The sequence below is a fragment of the Staurois parvus genome, unplaced genomic scaffold, assembly GCF_062004578.1.
Source record: "Staurois parvus isolate SC_StPar_1 unplaced genomic scaffold, SC_StPar_1.0 ptg001458l, whole genome shotgun sequence".
In the NCBI taxonomy this organism is placed as follows: domain Eukaryota; kingdom Metazoa; phylum Chordata; class Amphibia; order Anura; family Ranidae; genus Staurois; species Staurois parvus.
This window is the reverse complement of record NW_028319254.1, coordinates 116,194-137,589: the sequence shown is the minus strand read 5'-3', so window position 1 is coordinate 137,589 and position 21,396 is coordinate 116,194. Positions and strand designations below refer to the sequence as shown.

Genomic DNA, 21,396 nt, shown 5'->3' with positions numbered 1-21,396 from the left:
ACAATCGCTGATCATACCTCCTCTGAATTCAGTTCCCGCAGGAAGATGGATGACAGTCGTTGATCATACCTCCTCTGAATTCAGTTCCCGCAGGAAGATGGATGACAGTCGCTGATCGTACCTCCTCTGAATTCAGTTCCCGCAGGAAGATGGATGACAATCACTGATCGTACCTCCTCTGAATTCAGTTCCCGCAGGAAGATGGATGAAAGTCGCTGATCATACCTCCTCTGAATTCAGTTCCTGCAGGAAGATGGATGACAGTCGCTGATCGTACCTCCTCTGAATTCAGTTCCTGCAGGAAGATGGATGACAATACTCCCTAGGAGGTGTTAGGAATGACGGGTCCGGGGCTTATTCCTTACATCAGCCAGGTGACCATACTGCCATAAACCTCTACAGGAAACCTTCATGGGGGGTGTTGGGGTGATAAAACACATGGGAAATCTTATATACAGTCAATGTCCACTTAGAAGTTAGCAGTTCTGGGAGGTTGCAGGAACTGAGACTGAGACTTCTATCAAAAGTTCACAATGATGGTAAAAATTATTGTAGGCCCAAAATATCTATCACATTAGTAATAAAAAATACAATCCAAGTATCTATCCCGCCATTTGTAGATGTTATAACTTTCACATAAACCGATTCATTTACACGGATTGCGATTTTATTTTTAGCAAAGACAAGGAGGAGAATACACTTTGGGCAAAATTAGACAAAATTATTTTTTTTTTCGCTGGACCCTCCAAAGGATTTACCCCCCTTCCTCACCACGCCTCTTTTTGATATTCTGCACTGCACTAATTCAACTGAAAATTGCGCGGTCATGCAATGCTGCTCCCAAAAGAAATGTACGTCCTTTTTTCAAACAAATAGAGCTTTCTTTTGGTGGTATTTGATCACCTGTGCACTTTTTATTTTTCACACTACAATCAAAAAAGGAATGAAAATTTTGAAGAAAAACATTTTTTACTTTTGGTTATAAAAAATATATAGTAAACTCAAAGTTAGTCATAAATTTAGCCCAAAATGTGTTGGTGAAAAATCCCAATAAGTGTATATTGATTGCTTTGTGTGATAGTTATAGAGTCTACAAACTATGGGATAGATAATGGAATTTAGGCCATTTTTTTGCTGTACAGCGCTGCACTAGTTTAACTGACAATTGCGCGGTCATGAAATATGGTAAATAAATGAAATTTACGTCCTTTTTTTCACACAAATAGAGCTTTCTTTCAGTGGTATTTGATCACCTTGCGCTTTTTATTTTCGGTGCTATAAACAAAAAAAGTTTTGAATTTTTTTTTTTTTAAAAAAAACATTTTCTCATTTCTGTCATAAAAAAAAAAAAAAAAATGTCATCATAAATTTGGGCCAACATGTATTCTGCTACATTTTTGGTTAAAAATAATCCCAATAAGTGTATATTGATTGCTTTGTGTGATAGTTATAGCGTCTACAAACTATGGGGTAGATCATGGAATTTACACAGCTTTTACTTTCTGACTGGCCATCACATTTCTTGAGGTGCTAAAATACCAGGATAGTACAAACACCCCCAAATGACCCCTTTTCGGAAATTAGACACCCTAAGCTATCTGCTGAGAGGCATATTGAGTCCATGGAAGATTTTGTTTTCCACAAGTTTTTGGAAAATTATATTTTTTTAAACCCAAAGTTGTCATTTAAATTGTATATTTGTCACACAAGCCATGGGTATATGTGGAATTACACCCCAAAATACATTCTGCTACTTCTACCGAGTATGGGGGTACCCCCATACTCAGGAGAAGTAGCAGAATGTATTTTGGGGAGTAATTCCATATATAACCATGGCATGTGTGAGCAATAAATCATGTAAATGACAATTTTGTGTCAAAAAAAAAAAAAAATTGTTTGTCAAATACCCTAGTGAATAAAATGGTGGGTGCTGCAATTTTTTATGTCACATAGTACTGAAATTTTCTGTCACATAGTACTCGCGCAGCGATTTTTCAAACACAATTTAAAAAAAAAATACACTTTTTTTACTTTTAATGCACAAAAACACAATATATTGGCAAATTATTTGGTAAAATATAAAAGATGATGGTATGCCGAGTAGATACCAAACATGACATGCTTTAAAACTGCACATGCCCCATGCAATGGTGACAAACTGCATACATTTTTAACATCCATAGTCAACTCTTTAAAAGCCTTTACAAGCTACCATTTTAGATTTACAGAGGAGGTCTAATGTTAGAATTAATGCCCTTGATCTGACATTCGTGGTGATACCTGACATGCATGGTGCAACTGCTGTTTCCATACTGGCACAGGGTCAATGCTCACAAACGTAAGTGCGCATGTGTGCGAGGGTATTTTTTTTTTTTGTAACTTATTTTGATTTTTTTAATTATTTTTACACTGTCCCTTTCATTTTTTTTTATCACTTTCAATGCTATCACAGGGAATGCAAATATCCCCTATACCTTCAATGGGTATTGTCATATATTCTTTTTTGGTCTATCAGACTCTGGATATCTCCTCTGCCCTTGCATTATCTAATCTCACCAAGATCGGTGTGATCAGATGCTTTCCCAATTTACAAATGGCGCTGTTTATATCCTGCGAAACTGAAGTAATGAAATGCTCATAGCGTCTGATTTCTTAGACTATAGAGATGATTGGCATCATTCTGGTCTCCAATCAGCTCTATGGTCAGCTGGCAGAAACACCGGCTGCATTCTCAGGTTCCCCCGATGGCACAGGACTGCCAAAGAAGGCTGTGGAAGGCAGCGGGGGAGGGGGGGCATCATCTCCTGATGCTTGTTAAAGAAAACCTGCAGCTAATTAGCCACTAGGATTGCTTTTACATGAAAACCAATCACTGGCTGAAAAAATTGATACCAGGATGAGGCCTGCAGCTGTAGGCATTATCCTGGTATAACCAAAGTCCAGTGATATACCAGTACATCGCTGGTCCTTGTTGGGTGTATATGTTATGTTCTTTTTTTTGTATGCAGCCTGTGGGCTGAATGAAAAAAAGAGAAGAAATCTCTGCCAGAAAAAGTGTGTGGTATGCCCACCATTAGAATATACCACCTGCATCCACCCACTTCTAATGGTGGGCACACATTAGGTCACGCGGTGCCACATGCGCCAGTTCCAAGATTGTACAAATGTCTAAATAGTGGCACGCTTGAATAAAAATTGTCCACGTATAAGTGGTACCCCATATGGAGAAATGATGACACCAAGTCCCAAACTATCTTGTCACTGCTCCCCATGTAGTCTGGGCATCCAGGGGGCTCCACGTGACTATCTTTTCCCTCATAAATCCAAAACTTATAAGTATAGCCTGTTGTCCTCTCACAGGTCTTCTACATCTTGACCCCATATCTGGCACGCTTGCTGGGGAGAAATTGTTTGAATGCAAGGCGGCCAGAAAAATGAATGAATGAATCAATGCAGATGTTTTGCTGGGGAGTATAGACATCTGCAAATTTTAGGTTAAGGTGATTTGCGAGGGGGTGAATTTTGTGGAGCCGGTCAAATTCAGGGTCACCCCGAGGATGACAGAGTGTATTGTTGCTGAAATGTATAAAACACATTATACTCTCATATCTATGCCTGGCCATGGCAGCAGAGAACACGGGCCTATGATGAATCGGGTCTGTAGACCAATACAACTGCAAATCGTTTTTCTTTAGTAATGCCCATGTTGAGGGTTAGGCCCAAAAATGTTTTAATTCGGAAACTGTATTGAGTTTCCATGCGAATGGTCTGGCAAGGTTTGAATTTGGGTTGGTGGCGATAAATTGTTTCTGCATATAAATTGCTTTGATCCACAATCAATGCATACAGATCTTCTGTGAAAAACAGCTCCAAAAATCAAGGGGAGTTGTCAGGGTCCTGTCCACGGCAGGAGTTCTGGAAGATCTGGCATTTCTGCCAATACTCTACATGGCCGCAGAAGGATACATCAGCCTCAGTCTGGTGCCAGATGGCCTTTATAAGGAGGCTCATCACTTCCTCTGGTTGCTGGATGATCTCTAGCTCCCCGTGCCCTATTCCTGTGTTTCTGACTTGTGATCTCCTGTTACCGACTTGGTTTGTTCCTGGACCTGTCTACTCTGATTTACCCCTGACTTCGGCTTGGCTTACGAATACTCTCTTTCTCACTCCTCTGTGAATGACCTTGGCTTTCCCATCTGTCTACGTCTGCTCTGATTCCCAGCTCGTACCTGACCTTGGCTTGAACCGACTATTCCGTAAACATCCAAATCCCGGAAGGGCTTGCATACCACGCACAGGCACCTCCTGTCTGCAGACCTATCTCCGTGCACCAGCTGTGCTTCTGAGTGGACCACCAACCAGCACTCCTACAGGTGACCTGTGCCACTTTGGGCCTGACTCCCGCTGTCCCACTCTCAGGGGAGTCCAGAAGTTAGCTGCAAGGAAAGCCCTCTCTCCATTGGCCTCCATCACCAGGTATGTGATAGAAGTAGTTAAATTTGCTGTTTCCACCTGAATTCCGAGTTGGGCAGTGAATGGGGGAAGTACGAGTGCTGCAGAATTTGTGGGCTGCTAATCGGGATTTCAAGCACATCTGGAAGGACACCATGGGTTCTACAGGCCTGTGTGCAACTTTGGTTGTGCTCGCCACTGCACCAGCTTGTACTGTACTTATGGGACTTGCCACATCATCAAGTGATACTGCAGTGCTGGTATGTGAAAGACCAGGATGTACTAGGCCGCTGGTGCTCGCCAGTTCTCCAAAAGGTAGCGTGGCACTAGTACTGGCACTCTGCTGCACATGAGAGTCATCAAAATTTAAGGGCAAGTGCTAGCAGAGATCAGGCCTGATTCTGCCAACACTGCGGTTTTGTGTGTAATGTATCAAGTGACAGTGACCTACTGACACTGCACTTACTGGGGGAGAAGGGGGGTAAGTGTAAGGGCTAAATGCAGGTGCCAGGGCTGATCCCGCTAATGCTGCATTTTTGGGGACACTATACTAATGTGAATGCTGGTATAGTGCTGATCTGATCAAAAATATTGATCCGTTCAGACACTATACTAGCAATGGAGGTTTATTGTGTATGAGCGTCTTCCTGGCAATCAAGGGGTTAAATGTGATGACTGGTGTACTAACGGGCAATCTGATGCCATCTGGGAGGGGCATGAAAACCACGGGAGCACGAATCATGTATATATATATATATATGTGATTTTGCTCACTTGTGCTGCCCTGTAGCAGTATTTCTGCTATAGGGCGGTCAGGAAGCCGTTACAGAAGCGGTTTGTGTTACGGCGCTTCATTAATTTAACTGACAATTGCACGGTCATGCAATGCTGCACCAAAATGAAATTTACTTCATTTTTTTCCACATGAATTGGGTTTTTGTTTTGGTGGTATTTGATCGCCTGTGAAGTTTTTATTTTTTGCGCTATAAAAAAGAAAGATTGACAATTTTGAGGAAAAAAACTATATTTTGGACTGTTTGCTATAAAACATGTCCAGTAAAAAAATGTAAAAATTTAATTTTGTCCAATTTGGGCCAAAATGTATTCTGCTCCTTGTCTTTGCTGAAAAAAAAATCCCAATACGTGTAAATTAATTGGTTTACGTGAAAGTTATAGCGTTTAAAAATGGCGGTATAGATACTGGATTGTTTTTTATTTTTATACTAATAGCTGCGATCAGCGACTTATGGCGGGACTGCGGCGGACATTCTGACACTGGGGGGGAACTGACTTGGGATCACTGACATCCTGAGTGACACCAATACAGTGATCAGTGCAAAAAAAAAAGCACTGACACTGTACTAATGGCACTGGGGAGGAGGGGGTTAACATTTTTAGGCAATCAAAGGGTTAACTGTGTGAGGGGAGTGTTTTACTAGTGGGCGGGGAGAGGTGTGCTTCACAGGAACACACTGATCCGGAAAACTGAAAGCTGCTCTCCGGAACAGTGTGCTGGAAACTGACAGGGATGAGAGCTGCATTGAAAACAATGCAGCCTTCCTGCCTGTGAGTGTTTGCCGGGCTCTGGAGAGTAATCACTGGTCAGGACCCGCTGATTGACATCCGTGGCCATGATCGGTGCCGCAGGTAGGACGGTTGCATGCCGCGCGCGCCCCCTAGCAAGTAAATAGGACGACGGTTATAAACATGATCCTGCACACAGGGGCCACTTTGTGGCAGTATATGTACTGTGGGCCGTCCCCTAGTGGAGTGATCAGTGATAATCCCATACACTGTCACTGGACTAATGACACTGGCTGGGAAGGGGTTAACATGTAGGACCATGAAGAGGATCCATGTGTGTAATTATGTGTAACGTGTGTACAGTGTGCTGCCTTTACTAACTCATCTCTCATTGAAGGAGAGAAACTTGCTGAATCTGGGCTTTACTTCCCTTAGCCCCTCCCCACAGAACCAGCCCAGGGTTGACGGCCCTCCTCCCCCGCTTTCACCTCTGTGGTCCCCCTCTTCAAAGAAGAAGAAACCTGCTACTCCACGTTAGGTCCCTTGAGGACCCTGCTGGCTACTAGTTGATTTCTATTGGGCGGGGACCTCTACACGGTCTTGTTATGGGACATTGGCCTCCGCCCTTGTTCTTCTTTGAATTGTTATTGCAAATATTATGTTTTTTAATTTTATTGCTTTTTACCTGTTTACTGGCTAGATTGGATATATGTCAGGTATTCTATTTCTCTGGGGTTAGGAACCTTTCTTATACATGTCTTTTACAGACCCCATGGTGCTGGGAAGCGTCTATGTGCTCTTCCTAATTGGAAGACTCTCCCCACTGCTATGCTTTGGTGGAGACTCTTCCAGTCCTTGACCTTGTGTCTGGGTTATTTGGTGTTTTACTGTTTTATGCTGCATATCGTTGTTTTACCACTTGAACTGACGCTAGCCATTTTATGGGCTCGTTGTCTTTTGTCTCTCCCCTATTTCTTCCTTTTTTTCCCTCACTTTTTTAATTGTTTTTCTTTGAGGGTCATCTCGGGAATTTTCATTTGGTCCTGGATTCTCGATCTCCCCTACAGGGATGTGTGGGTCTCCCCATCGCTGTCTTGCATTTTTCTATGTCCACCTTAAGACCTAATAGTGGCATTGTTCCCTTACTCTCCCATAATGTGCAGGTTTGGGATCCCCTCTAAGCATCTCAAGGTTTTTTCTCATTATCCTCGCGCACTCTTCTCCACCTTCAACTCTCTACTCTCTCCACCCCCACCTCCACCCAGCACCTCACTCACTGCCCTTGAGATTGCCAATCACTTCAAAAACAAGATTGACACAATTCGCAAAGACATCGCCGCAACTCACACGCCCTCTCAACCCGTCCCCTCTCACACAGCTACCCCCTCATCCCCCCTCTCCCTCGACATAACCCGCAGGGACTTCATCGCTGCTTAAACTCCCTCCAACCCCGTTCCCCCTCACTCAGCTACCCCCTCATCACCCCTCTCCCACGGCCCCACCACTGCTCTGACCTCCACTTCCACCCCACCCTGCATTCCTCATACTGAAGCCCCCCCAACACTTCACACCTTTGACCTTACTACCATCGAGGAAGTCTCCAAGATCCTCTCTGATGCCCGCCTCACCACATGCCCTCTCGACCCTATCCCCTCACAACTCCTATGACCTCCCTCCCCCTCCATCCTACGCTCCCTCACCCACATCTTTAATCTCTCCCTCTCCTCCGGCACTTTCCCCTCCCCTCTGAAGCATGCACATATCACCCCCATACTTAAAAAGCCCTCCCTTGACCCCAATGACCCGAACAACCTCAGACCCATCTCCCTGCTCCCATTTACATCCAAACTCCTCGAGCGCCTAGTCTACACCCACCTATGATCTCACCTCAATGACAACAACCTCCTTGATCCCCTACAGTCTGGCTTCCGTCCCCTACACTCCACCGAAACTGCCTTACTCACCTCTCCAACGACCTGCTAACCGCCAAAGCTAATGGCCACTACTCAGTGCTCCTACTCCTTGACCTCTCTGCGGCCTTCAACACAGTCGACCACCCCCTCCTCCTCAAAAAACTACACTCCCTCGGCCTCAGAGATTCTGCTCTCTCCTGGCTCTCATCCTACCTATCACAACGCTCTTTCAGCGTTACCTATAATGCTACCACCTCCCCCTCACTCCCCCTCTGTTGGGGTCCCTCAAGGCTCTGTCCTCGGGCCCCTTCTCTTCTCCATCTACACCTCCTCCCTTGGCCAACTCATACACTCTCACGGCTTCAACTACCACCTATATGCTGACGACACACAAATCTATATCTCAACCCCCCACCTCACCCCCTCAGTCTCCGCCGAATCACACACCTACTGAGCGACATATCAGACTGGATGTCGCTCCACTTCCTTAAACTGAACCTCTCCAAAACCAAGTTTCTTGTCTTCCCCCCAGCCCAGACACCACCCCCCATTGACTTCTCCATCATGTCCAACAACGCCACCATCAAACCCGCCCCGCAGGCCAGAGTACTTGGTGTCATTCTGGACTCCAACCTATCCTTCCAGCCCCAAGTCCAATCTTTAACAAACTCGTGCAGACTCCACCTCCGCAACATCACCAAAATCTGCACGTTCCTAACCCCAGAAACCACTAAACAGCTCATCCACTCCCTCATCATATCACGACTCAACTACTGCAACTCCCTCCTCACTGGCCTCCCTCACCACAGGCTATCCCCGCTTCAGTCCATCCTGAATACAGCTGCCAGACTCATTCACCTTTCCAACCGCTCCATTTCTGCCACCCCCCTCTGCCAATCCCTCCACTGGCATCCGATTGTGCAACGGATCAAATTCAAAATCCTAACACTGACGTACAAAGCCATCCACCATACTGCCCCGAACTACATCACTGACCTAATATCCAAGTACTGCCCAACACGCACACTCCGCTCCTCACAAGACCTCCTTCTCTCTAGTTCCCTGGTCTCCTCCTCCCATGCCCGCCTCCAGGACTTCTCCAGGGTGTCACCCATCCTCTGGAACTCCCTGCCCCAACCCATCAGATTATCACCTACTCTCCTCACCTTTAGGCGCACCCTGAAAACTCATCTCTTCAGGGAAGCCTACCCCACCCCCTGCCGACCTCCTCCACTCTTCCCACCACTCCATCCCCCACCTCCTATATTGTAAGCTCGAAAGAGCAGGGCCCTCGATCCCCTCATGTTTTGCATTGTATTGGTATTGTTCTGTCACATGTTCTGTCCCCCTTTGTAATGTACAGCGCTGAGCAAACTATTGGCGCTTTATAAATACTGTATAATAATAATAATAATAATAAGTCCCTGGGAGCTGATATAGTTGCTCTGCAGGAAACCCATTTTGTCTCCTCTTTCACACCACGTTATATTCATAGAGATTTCCCTGTGTGCTTTTTGCTAATGCATCTGAGAAAGAATGAGGGGTAGCGCTCTGTTTGGCCCAGCGGTTATCCTTTACTGAATCTAAAGTGATATGAGACAAGGAAGGGCGATATCTATTGGTTAAAGGCCACTTGGGGGGAAACTTAGTGACTTTCCTGATTTACTACGCCCCTAATGTGAATCAATTAGACTTTTTTCGATCCCTGTATCAATCTTTAGCTCCGGAACTGGAAGGCGATGTCATTTTAGTGGGTGATTCAAATTTGGCTTTAGATCAAACACTTGATAAATCGCATGCAACCAAACTTGCATCCCCCGAAACAAAGTCACAAATTTGCTCAACCTTTATATGGCTATAATTTGGTGGATGCATGGAGAGAGGCCAATCCTACTTCTAGAGACTACTCTCATTTCTCTAGAGCTCACAACCATAAAGCTTCTATCAGAGGTTTTTGTATCCAAAGAGCCTCTAGACTGAAACGATCTCGTGAAGAGTTGATCTCTGCCCAAACTAAGGAATACGAGGCTTTACTGGCCCAACGTAAAATGACTCCAACCCCGGACTTGTTACTTAAGGTACAACAGGCTCGTTTGGAGCTTAATCTTTGTCTCCCCACAAAAACGGAAAAACAGCTACGATGGAGGAATCATAAATTCTTCACATGGCGAGACAAACAGGAGTGTTGAGAGAGACTTGTTGGAGGGCTGCCCATGTGCTGGGAGCTGCCAAGTAGCCAGAGATGAACTGGGCTAAACTTGGGGATGATGGAGTCATGAGATGTTTGCCTAAGGATTGGAACCCCGTCTGTAACATACTGGAGTGACAGTCCAGGGAGTGACAACACTGGAGTGACAGTCCAGGGAGTGACTACAACACTGGAGTGACAGTCCAGGGAGCGACTACAACACTGGAGTGACAGTCCAGGGAGCGACTACAACACTGGAGTGACAGTCCAGGGAGCGACTACAACGCTGGAGTGACAGTCCAGGGAGCGACTACAACGCTGGAGTGACAGTCCAGGGAGCGACTACAACGCTGGAGTGACAGTCCGGGGAGCGACTACAACACTGGAGTGACAGTCCGGGGAGCGACTACAACACTGGAGTGACAGTCCAGGGAGCGACTACAACACTGGAGTGACAGTCCAGGGAGCGACTACAACACTGGAGTGACAGTCCAGGGAGCGACTACAACACTGGAGTGACAGTCCGGGGAGCGACTACAACACTGGAGTGACAGTCCGGGGAGCGACTACAACACTGGAGTGACAGTCCAGGGAGCGACTACAACACTGGAGTGACAGTCCAGGGAGCGACTACAACACTGGAGTGACAGTCCGGGGAGCGACTACAACACTGGAGTGACAGTCCGAGGAGCGACTACAACACTGGAGTGACAGTCCAGGGAGCGACTACAACACTGGAGTGACAGTCCGGGGAGCGACTACAACACTGGAGTGACAGTCCAGGGAGCGACTACAACACTGGAGTGAGAGTCCGGGGAGCGACTACAACACTGGAGTGAGAGTCCGGGGAGCGACTACAACACTGGAGTGAGAGTCCGGGGAGCGACTACAACACTGGAGTGACAGTCCAGGGTGTACTCTTTAAAGGCTTGTTATTACTCTAATGAGGGTAATTGTATGCATTTCAGCTATTTAGAAGTGTTCACAATTTATATCATTTTATTTATTTATTTCCTTTATTTTATTTATTTATTTTAATTTTATTTATTTTTTTGTTTTATGAGTGTACACTGATTGTTCACATTTATATATATTTATAGTGTACACGGAGTGATTTCATGATTCACGTGTTGCTCATGATTTGAATCTTGTTTTTATTTTATTTTGTGCATATTTTGTTAAGTATATATTATTGTTGGTAAAGTTATACCAGATGATATTGAAGGTAATACACTATTTTTAGTTTTTCCATTTTTTTTGAGGTACACATCTTATCTGGATTTATGGGGAGGTTGAAGTTGGACACGGAGGATTCATTTATTTGGACTATAATTTATTTGGACTATAATTTTGGATTTTAAACATTGACTGGCACAAATAAGATTTTTGTATAATGTCTGATAGTTACTAGATTTTGGATCCACATGTTTAACCTTATGTACAGGGTGATGGGGGTTAATGTTGGTAGGGCCCCGGAAACGGCCCTCTTCCATAAATTTCCACTTACAGTACCAAAAGAAGACCCTTAACCACTTGCCAACTGCATATAGCCAAATGATGGCTTCATTGTGGCCGGCTAGTTCTGGGAGTGTCATATGACGTCCTCCCAGAACACACCCTCCCGCATGCCCTTGGAGGCACGCACTCGGTGATCTCCATGATCGCTGTGTCCTACGGACACAGTTGATCATGTGATGTGGTAAAAGGCCAATCACAGCGGCCTATTACCACATGATCAGCTGTGTCCAATGACACAGCAGATCACCAGAAAATGTAGTTGCCAGTTATTGGCTGCACTTTCCTCACACTGTCACAGCATGAGGAAAGTACTGCTGATAACCAGCAATTGTCAGAGGAGGGATCAGCACCGATCATCAGGGCACTGATGATCAGTGCCAAGCAGTGCCAGTCACCTGTGCCCTGCAGTTCCGCCCGCAAGTGCCCAGAAGTGCCCACCATTGCCGCCCAGCAGTGCCACCCATCAGTGCTCAGCAGTGTCGTCAGTCAGTGCCATCCATCAGTGCCACCTCTCAGTGCCTATGAGTGCTGCCTATCAGTGCCCAACATTGTTGAATATCAGTGCATCATCATCAGTGCCGCCTATAAGTTCTGCCTATCTGTGCCACCTCATCAGTGCCCATCAGTGCTGTCCATCAGTGCTGCCTATCATTGCTGCACATCAGTGCTGCCTATCAGTGCAGTCTCATCAGCGCACATCAGTGAAGGAGAAAAATTAACTGTTTGCAAAATTTTATAATAGAAACAAAAAAAAACCTTTTTTTTCAAAATTTTTGCTTTTTTTTGTTTATAGCTCAAAAAATAAAACCCCCAGCAGTGAGTAAATACCATCAAAAGAAAACTCTATTTGTGTGAAAGAAAATGGTAGAAGTTTCATATGGGTACAGTGTTGCATGACCGCGCAATTGTCATTCAAAGTGCGATAGTGCTGAAAGCTAAAAATTGTCCTGGTCAGGAAGGGGATAGAACTGCCCGGTAGGCGAGGGGTTAAGTGTCTTCTATGCTGTTAGCAGCGAGAATCACTATTGCTGAATATTAGAAGAGATCAATTATTCCGCTTCAATATGTTCACAACAAATGAGATTGGATCCTGATTAACGACAGACTCACCTGTGTTTTACATCATAATACCAACATGTGTGATAAAACGTGGGATCCGTGGAGTCCATACATCTCCGTGCCCTAGTACTTCCTGATTTAACTCTCCTCTCTTCTCCTTCCCTCCTCTCCTCTCCTTCCCTCCCCTCTCCCCTCCCCTCTCCTCTCCCCTGCGCTCCCCTCCCCTCTCCTTTCCTCTACCATGTCCTCTTCCCTCCCCTCTCCCCTCCCCTTTCCCCTCCCCTCTCCTCTACCCTCTCCACTCGCCTGCGCTCTCCTCCTCTACCCTCTCCTCTCCCCTGCCCTCCCCTCCTCTCCCCTCCCCTCGCCATACATCTCCGTGCCCTAGTACTTCCTGATTTGGCTCTCCTCTCTTCTCCTTCCCTCCTCTCCTCTTCCCTCCCCTCCCCTCCCCTCTCCTCTCCCCTGCACTCCCCTCCCCTCTCCTCTCCTCTCCTCTACCATCTCCTCTCCCCTCCCCTCTCCTCTACCCTCTCCACTCCCCTGCGCTCTCCTCCTCTACCCTCTTCTCCCCTCCCCTGCCCTCCCCTCCTCTCCCCTCTTCTCCCCTCTTCTCCCCTCCCCTCCCCTCTCCCCTCTTCTCCCCTCCCCTCCTCTCCCCTCCTCTCCCCTCCTCTCCCCTCCTCTCCTCTCCTCTCCTCTCCCCTCCCCTCCCCTCTACTTCCCTCTCCTCTCCCCTCCCCTCCCCTCTACTCCCCTCTCCTCTTTTCTCCTCTCCTCCTCCCCTCTCCTCCCCTTTCCCCTCCCCCTTCTCTTCTCTCCTCCTCCTCTCTTCTCCTCTCCCTCTCTCTCCTCTCCCCTGCCCTGCCCTCCCCTCTCCCCTCCCCTCCCCTCTCCCTTCTCCTCTCTTCTCTTCTCCCCTCCCCTCTTCTCCTTTCCTCTCCTCCTCCCCTCTCCTCCTCTCCTCTCCTCCTCCTCCCTTCCCTTTCTCCTCCTTCTCTCCTCTCTCCTCCTCCTCCCTTCCCTTTCTCCTCCTCCACTCCTCTCCTCCTCCTCCCCTCTCCCCTCCCCTCCTCTCTTCTCTTTTTTTCTTCTCTTCTCTCCTCTCATTACTGTTACCCTCTTTTCTTCCTTTCTGCTGTCTCTTTTATTTTCCCATGTTCTGGTGCTAGTTGAGTTCCATGTTGTATGTGTTGTGCACTATGTGTGGTGTGTATGATGAATGCTCTGTGTGATCCATATGTCTCCTATTATTGCTTCCCCTGTACAAGGTGGACTTAATGCTGGGAATGTTCTATGTGACGTCTCCAGTCATTATTGCACACATTTCCTGCTTCCCTGCGGGATGTCTGTTGTTTATTCATCCGCCTGTTTGTTGGGGAGATTTCATACCTTATAACATGACACTTGTCTATTACATTTTCTGTAACTTCAAACATTTCAATAAAATATTGGAAAATAAATAGTTGGTTGCATAAGAGATAGATTTTTTTTCTTAGTTTTTTTTAGTTATTTTTGATCTTTCATGGAAACCACAGGAACGGTTATTTTGTTTCTTGGGGCTGCAGTTCCTCTGAACTCCACAAGGTGGTGATCTCACTTCTATCCAGAAAGGAAGTTCTTATAGAACACAGACAGGAAGTGATGTCAGGTAAAGACAGGAAGTGATGTCAGACACAGACAGGAAGTGATGTCAGGTACAGACAGGAAGTCACTTCAATAAAGACAGGAAGTTCCATACCATATGAAGTAGACGGTGGAAGTGGCAGCAGAGGAGGTAATAAGCTGTTATTTTCTATTTACACCCACTAACCCCCATCATGTCCGTCCTCTTCCACCATAGTCACGTCCGTCCTCTTCCTCCATAGTCACGTCCGTCCTCTTCCACCATAGTCACGTCCGTCCTCTTCCTCCGTAGTCACGTCCGTCCTCTTCCTCCGTAGTCACGTCCGTCCTCTTCCACCGTGGTCACGTCCGTCCTCTTCCACCGTGGTCACGTCCGTCCTCTTCCACCGTGGTCACGTCCGTCCTCTTCCACCGTGGTCACGTCCGTCCTCTTCCTCCATGGTCACGTCCGTCCTCTTCCACCATGGTCACGTCCGTCCTCTTCCACCATGGTCACGTCCGTCCTCTTCCTCCATGGTCACGTCCGTCCTCTTCCTCCATAGTCACGTCCGTCCTTTTCCTCCATAGTCACGTCCGTCCTCTTCCACCATAGTCACGTCCGTCCTCTTCCACCATAGTCACGTCCGTCCACTTCCTCCATAGTCACGTCCGTCCTCTTCCTCCATAGTCACTGTGACGTCTTTTATCTCCAGCAGATGATGATACACACATATATAGTGTGGGAACCCAGATGAACCCCTTCAGGGGCAGAACATTCCCCCACTTCCGGGGCCGGAACATTCTCCTCATTGTGGAGATAAATTCTAGTAATATGGTCCTCTAAACAAACAGCACTGACAATAAATAGACAAGACAAGGACCATCCTGACCATACATGGCCTACAAAGGGCAATGATGACACTACACAGGCAGCCAATGGGCAATCATTACACTATGCAGCCAACACAATGATGGAGTGCCGGGGTCAGGAGTATGGAGCATAGAGCCCCTTACATTGCTGGGAAGGAGGAAGGAAACAATTCGCCACCTGCCATGAAGAATATGTTCCATCATTGGTGTCAGAGGGAGGAAAATACTGAGGGGTCTGAGGGAAGTAGAGGAGCTGAGGGGTCTCTCAGGGGTTACTGAGGATGAGGAACTTTGGGGCCCCTGAAGGGGTAGTGGAGTTCAAGGGCTTTTAGGGGGTAGAGTAGCTGAAGGAATCTGGTAGGATAGGGTTGGCAGGTAGCAAGGCTCTGAGGAAAGAGAAGTTTGTCAGGCTCAGGGGGACACTGAGGTAGGGAGGGGGGCTCTTGGTCTCTGATTGTCCTCTTACCTGCACTTACTTTCCAGACCTCCTTACAGAACTCCTACCAGGAAAGGAAGACAACCTTCACCTTCTTACCATCTCACTGGTCAAATAATGTATTCCAAGATACCAAGCGGAATGAAGGACAGTCATTCACCCCTTGGTGGGCACTTGTTCTTAGAGGAGGACTCTTGGTGCATTATTGACTAAAAGGTAGTCAGGGGTCAGTGCTATACATCTTCAGGAGATACTCCAATACCTTCCCATGACACAGGCTCTGGCAGTGCCCGGTGCTGGAATTCAGAGCCCCAGGAACCCACCACCACTCTGTACAATGTCCTGGATACTACAGTATACTTGGTATCCAAACCTGTCCTCCTTCTACCCACACTAGGCTGTCATTGGAGGGAAGAGAACAGACTCCTCCCCCACAGCTCTCTACTCCACCAGCACCATCCTCCTGCTATTCCATCCAAGCTCTTCTTTTACTGCAGAGAGTGACAGTGACATCACTCCTGTCAGTCAGCAGGCTGCCACAGATTGGAGCCTTGCAGCCGGAGTTCTGCCAATTATCCTGATTTTCCAGCAACTTAGGCCAAAAGTCAGCAAGTTCCCCTTCCTGGACCTCATGATGAGCCGACATTGACCTCACAGCACTTCCTCAGAGCAAATAAGTCATAGGAAGGATCGTATTTATCATTCCTTGTCTGCAGATCTAAAACTCATCAAAACCAGTTCAGAGACCAAACAAACCCAACAGAGAAAAGGGGATTTCTGATCTGGAAGACAAGAGGGTCCCGGGACCTCAAATATGCATCAAACACTAAACAGTCCCAACTAAACATCTTCCCATGGGGGGAGTAGTTCTTCACTGTCCATCAACCCTCCTATTCCCCCCTCACATCCACATCCTATTATTGTGTGACCAATACCATCCAAATCATTCTTACTTTCATTTCCCAAAGTTATCCGTCTACAAGGAGACCTGTATAGATCACATGATGGCACCAATGAGGATGGAGGAGGACCGGAGTCACATGACTGAGAAGATACTAAACCTCACCCTGGAGATCATCTACCTGCTGACCGGAGAGGTGAGGAGGATTCTGGGAGGTCACATGACATCACTCTTATCTCTATTAATAAAACACAGACCTGACCGGAGAGGTGAGGAGGATTCTGGGAGGTCACATGACATCACTCTCATCTCTATTAATAAAACACAGACCTGACCGGAGAGGTGAGGAGGATTCTGGGAGGTCACATGACATCACTCTCATCTCTATTAATAAAACACAGACCTGACCGGAGAGGTGAGGAGGATTCTGGGAGGTCACATGACATCACTCTCATCTCTATTAATAAAACACAGACCTGACCGGAGAGGTGAGGAGGATTCTGGGAGGTCACATGACATCACTCTCATCTCTATTAATAAAACACAGACCTGACCGGAGAGGTGAGGAGGATTCTGGGAGGTCACATGACATCACTCTCATCTCTATTAATAAAACACAGACCTGACCGGAGAGGTGAGGAGGATTCTGGGAGGTCACATGACATCACTCTCATCTCTATTAATAAAACACAGACCTGACCGGAGAGGTGAGGAGGATTCTGGGATTCTAACATGATATTCCTATTGGTTCCTCAATACAGAGATTTCCTCTTCTGAAGTCAGGTGATCATATGACCATCACAGTGCCTCCATGTGACTCCCTAAACCCTGAGAGACACAACATGCAGAAGATTCTAGAAGTCACCAAGAAGATGATGGAGCTGCTGACAGGAGAGGTGAGCGGTGCCGGGAATTCTGGGACATTCTCCAGTAACAGACAAGGGATGTGTCTGGATGGTGACTGTATCATTGTGTGTGTCAGGTTCCTATAAGGTGTCAGGGTGTCACTGTCTATTTCTCCATGGAGGAGTGGGAGTATTTAGAAGGACACAAGGATCTCTACAAGGACGTCATGATGGACAATCAGCCGCCCCTCACATCACCGGGTAAGAGGAGACTTTATTGTAAAGGAGAGAGCAGTACGGAGGATCCACCTAGATCCCCCATCATCTGATAAACACATAGAAACAATGGATTCAGTCTCAGGAGATGGCAGGCAGCGGTGTGGGACCTCTGCAGCTTGTCTCATGTGGACATCTAGGCCACCACTGATTGCTGAATACCAATATTATGAGTCCTGACCCTTACACTGTATAATTTATATTGTACATTACATACTCCTGACTCCTGCACTATATACTCTATGTTGTACCTTACATACTCCTAACCCCTGCATTAAATACCCTGTTGTACATTACATACTCCTGACCCCTGCACTATATGCTCTATGTTGTACATTACATACTCCTGACCCCTGCACTATATACTCTGTTGTACATTACATACTCCTGACGCCTGCACTATATACTCTATGTTGTACATTACATACTCCTGACCCCTGCACTATATACTCTATGTTGTACATTATATACTCCTGACCCCTGCACTATATACTCTATATTGTACATTACATACTCCTGACCCCTGCACTATATACTCTATGTTGTACATTACATACTCCTGACCCCTGCACTATATACTCTATGTTGTACATTACATACTCCTGACCCCTGCACTATATACTCTATGTTGTACATTACATACTCCTGACCCCTGCACTATATACTCTATGTTGTACATTACATACTCCTGACCCTGGCACTATATACTCTATGTTGTACATTACATACTCCTGACCTCAGCACTATATACTCTGTTGTACATTACATACTCCTGACCCCTGCACTATATGCTCTATGTTGTACATTACATACTCCTGACCCCTGCTCTATATACTTTGTTGTACATTACATACTCCTGACCCCCGCACTATATACTCTATGGTGTACATTACATACTCCTGACCCCCGCACTATATACTCTATGTTGTACAGTACATACTCCTGACCCCTGCACTATATACTCTATGTTATACATTACTTACTCCTGACCCCTGCACTATATACTCTATGTTATACATTACTTACTCCTGACCCCTGCACTATATACTCTATGTTATACATTACATACTCCTGACCCCTGCACTATATACTCTATGTTGTACATTACATACTCCTGACCCCTGCACTATATACTCTATGTTGTACATTACATAGTCCTGACTTCTGCTCTCCCCCCTCCCCCCACTGCTATATATACACATAATATGGATTCTCTTTTGTTACACCCATTTCCTCCCAGCTGGACATTTTATATCGGATGATGTGATTGGAGCACAGACTTTTACATGGTGATAATAATGTGATAACATCCTCCAACTTTGGACCCGTAAACAGAAAGTGATAATGAGGGAGGAGTCAATACCCCAATGATGGTGGTCTTCAGGATCAGTCCAGTCTTCATCTTGGTTGTACTCCCCCCATCCTCACTCTCTGACCTCTGGTGGGGCTCAGCCCCGCTGTTCTTCATGACTAAATCATGGACTAAATAAGGAAGTGCAGTACTTCTTGTGTTGGGAAGATGGCGATGAGTGATAGAGGGGGTGGGGACCCTCGTCCTATAATCCCCTCATCACTGTCCCTCCTATAAAAGACAGTTCTGGTTGTTTCCTCACTCTCTGACTAAGGTCCATGAATAAAGAAATGACCTGGTAGGAGATCAGAGGAGCCATTTCTTAGTTCCCTTGAGGGTGGAATTGTAAGCTCCTCAGAGACCAAGCTACCTGATGTGGGCGGAGTCCTGGTTTGGGGGAACCAATCAGCTCCTGTCTAGTAATCCTCTTTGTCTTTGTATTTTAGTCCATGGCCGGGAGATGAGGAAAACCTCCGAGGATTGTCTCACTTTGTCTCCAGACTGTAAAGTAGAAGATGAGGACATCACACAGTATAGTCCAGGAGAAAACCCAGCTCCCTCCAATGTCCATCCGGCACCACCCAGTGTAGATGGACCATCGGATTCCTCGTATCCTGAGGAACCTCAGACTGTGCGGGACCGGGCCGGCCTTCCAACAGGGAAGAGCTTCTCCTGTAGGGAGTGTGGGAAGTGTTTCTGCTATAAATCCCATCTTAATGTGCATAAAAGATCTCACACGGGGGAGAAGCTGTTTTCCTGTCCTGAGTGCGGAAAATGTTTTTCATGCATGTCCCTTCTTTCCATACATCAGAGATCTCACACAGGGGAAAAGCCATATTCCTGTCCTGAGTGCGGGAAATGTTTTTCAGAGAAGTCCAATCTTTACACACATCAGAGATGTCACACGGGGGAGAAGCCGTATTCCTGTCCTGAGTGCGGAAAATGTTTTTCACAAAAGTCCAATCTTTACATACATCAGAGATCGCACACGGGGGAGAAGCCGTATTCCTGTTCTGAGTGCGGGAAATGTTTTTCAGAGAAGTCCTATCTTCCCAAACATCAGAGATCTCACACGGGAGAGAAGCCATATTCCTGTCCTGAGTGCAAGAAATCTTTTTCTTATAAGTCACATCTTTACACACATCGAAGATGTCACATGGGGGAGAAGACATTTTCCTGTCCTGAGTGCGGGAAATGTTTTTCAGAGAAGTCCAGTCTTTCCAAACATCAGAGATCTCACATGGGGGTGAAGCCATATTCCTGTCCTGAGTGCAAGAAATCTTTTTCTAATAAGTCCAGTCTTTACACACATCAAAGATCTCACACAGGGGAAAAGACATTTTCCTGTCCTGACTGTGGGAAATGTTTTTCACAAAAGTCCAATCTTTGCAGACATCAGAGATGTCACACTGGGGAGAAGTTGTATTCCTGTGCTGAGTGCGGGAAATGTTTTTCACAGAAGTCTCATCTTCACACACATCAGAGATCGCACACGGGGGAGAAGCCGTATTCCTGTTCTGAGTGCGGGAAATGTTTTTCAGATAAGTCCAGTCTTTCCAAACATCAGAAATCTCACACAGGGGAGAAGCCATATTCCTGTGCTGAGTGCGGGAAATGTTTTTCAGAGAAGTCCTATCTTCCCAAACATCATAGATCTCACACAGGAGAGAAGCCGTATTCCTGTCCTGAGTGCAGGAAATCTTTTTCTTATAAGTCACATCTTTACACACATCGAAGATGTCACATGGGGGAGAAGACATTTTCCTGTACGTAGTGCGGGAAATGTTTTTCAGAGAAGTCCAATCTTTCCAAACATCAGAGATCTCACATGGGGGAGAAGCCATATTCCTGTCCTGAGTGCAAGAAATCTTTTTCTAATAAGTCCAGTCTTTACACACATCGAAGATCTCACACAGGGAAGACATTTTCCTGTCCTGACTGTGGGAAATGTTTTTCACAAAAGTCCATTCTTTACAGACATCAGAGATGTCACACTGGGGAGAAGTCATATTCCTGTGCTGAGTGCGGGAAATGTTTTTCACAGAAGTCTAATCTTCACAAACATCAGAAATCTCACATGGGGGAGAAGCCATATTCCTGTGCTGAGTGCGGGAAATGTTTTTCAGAGAAGTCCAATCTTTCCAAACATCAGAGATCTCACACGGGGAAGAAGCCATAATCCTATCCTGAGTGTGGGAAATGTTTTTCACATAAGCTAGATCTTTACAGACATCAGAGATCTCACACAGTGGAGAAGCTATATTCCTGTTCTGAGTGCGGGAAATGTTTTTCATGGAAGTCCAATCTTTACACACATCAGAGATTTCACACGGGAAAAGTCGTAATCCTGTTCTGTGTGTGGGAAATGTTTTTCAGACAAGTCCCATCTTTACACACATCAGAGATTTCACACGGGGGAGAAGCCGTATTCCTGTTCTGAGTGTGGGAAATGTTTTTC

The 21,396-nt window shown here is 46.2% G+C and overlaps 1 protein-coding gene across 1 annotated transcript in view; it reads left to right on the top strand.

Annotated features, from left to right (window-relative positions):
- The window catches only part of LOC149435868 (uncharacterized), a 56,770-nt gene that overhangs the window by 22,830 nt on the left and 12,544 nt on the right, over window positions 1-21,396 (top strand). The window contains exons 6-8 of the mRNA XM_089662345.1: window positions 17,228-17,362; window positions 17,449-17,572; window positions 19,385-19,895. Coding sequence (XP_089518471.1) covers window positions 17,228-17,362; window positions 17,449-17,572; window positions 19,385-19,895 — 770 coding nt within the window. The remainder of the gene's footprint in view (window positions 1-17,227; window positions 17,363-17,448; window positions 17,573-19,384; window positions 19,896-21,396) is intronic.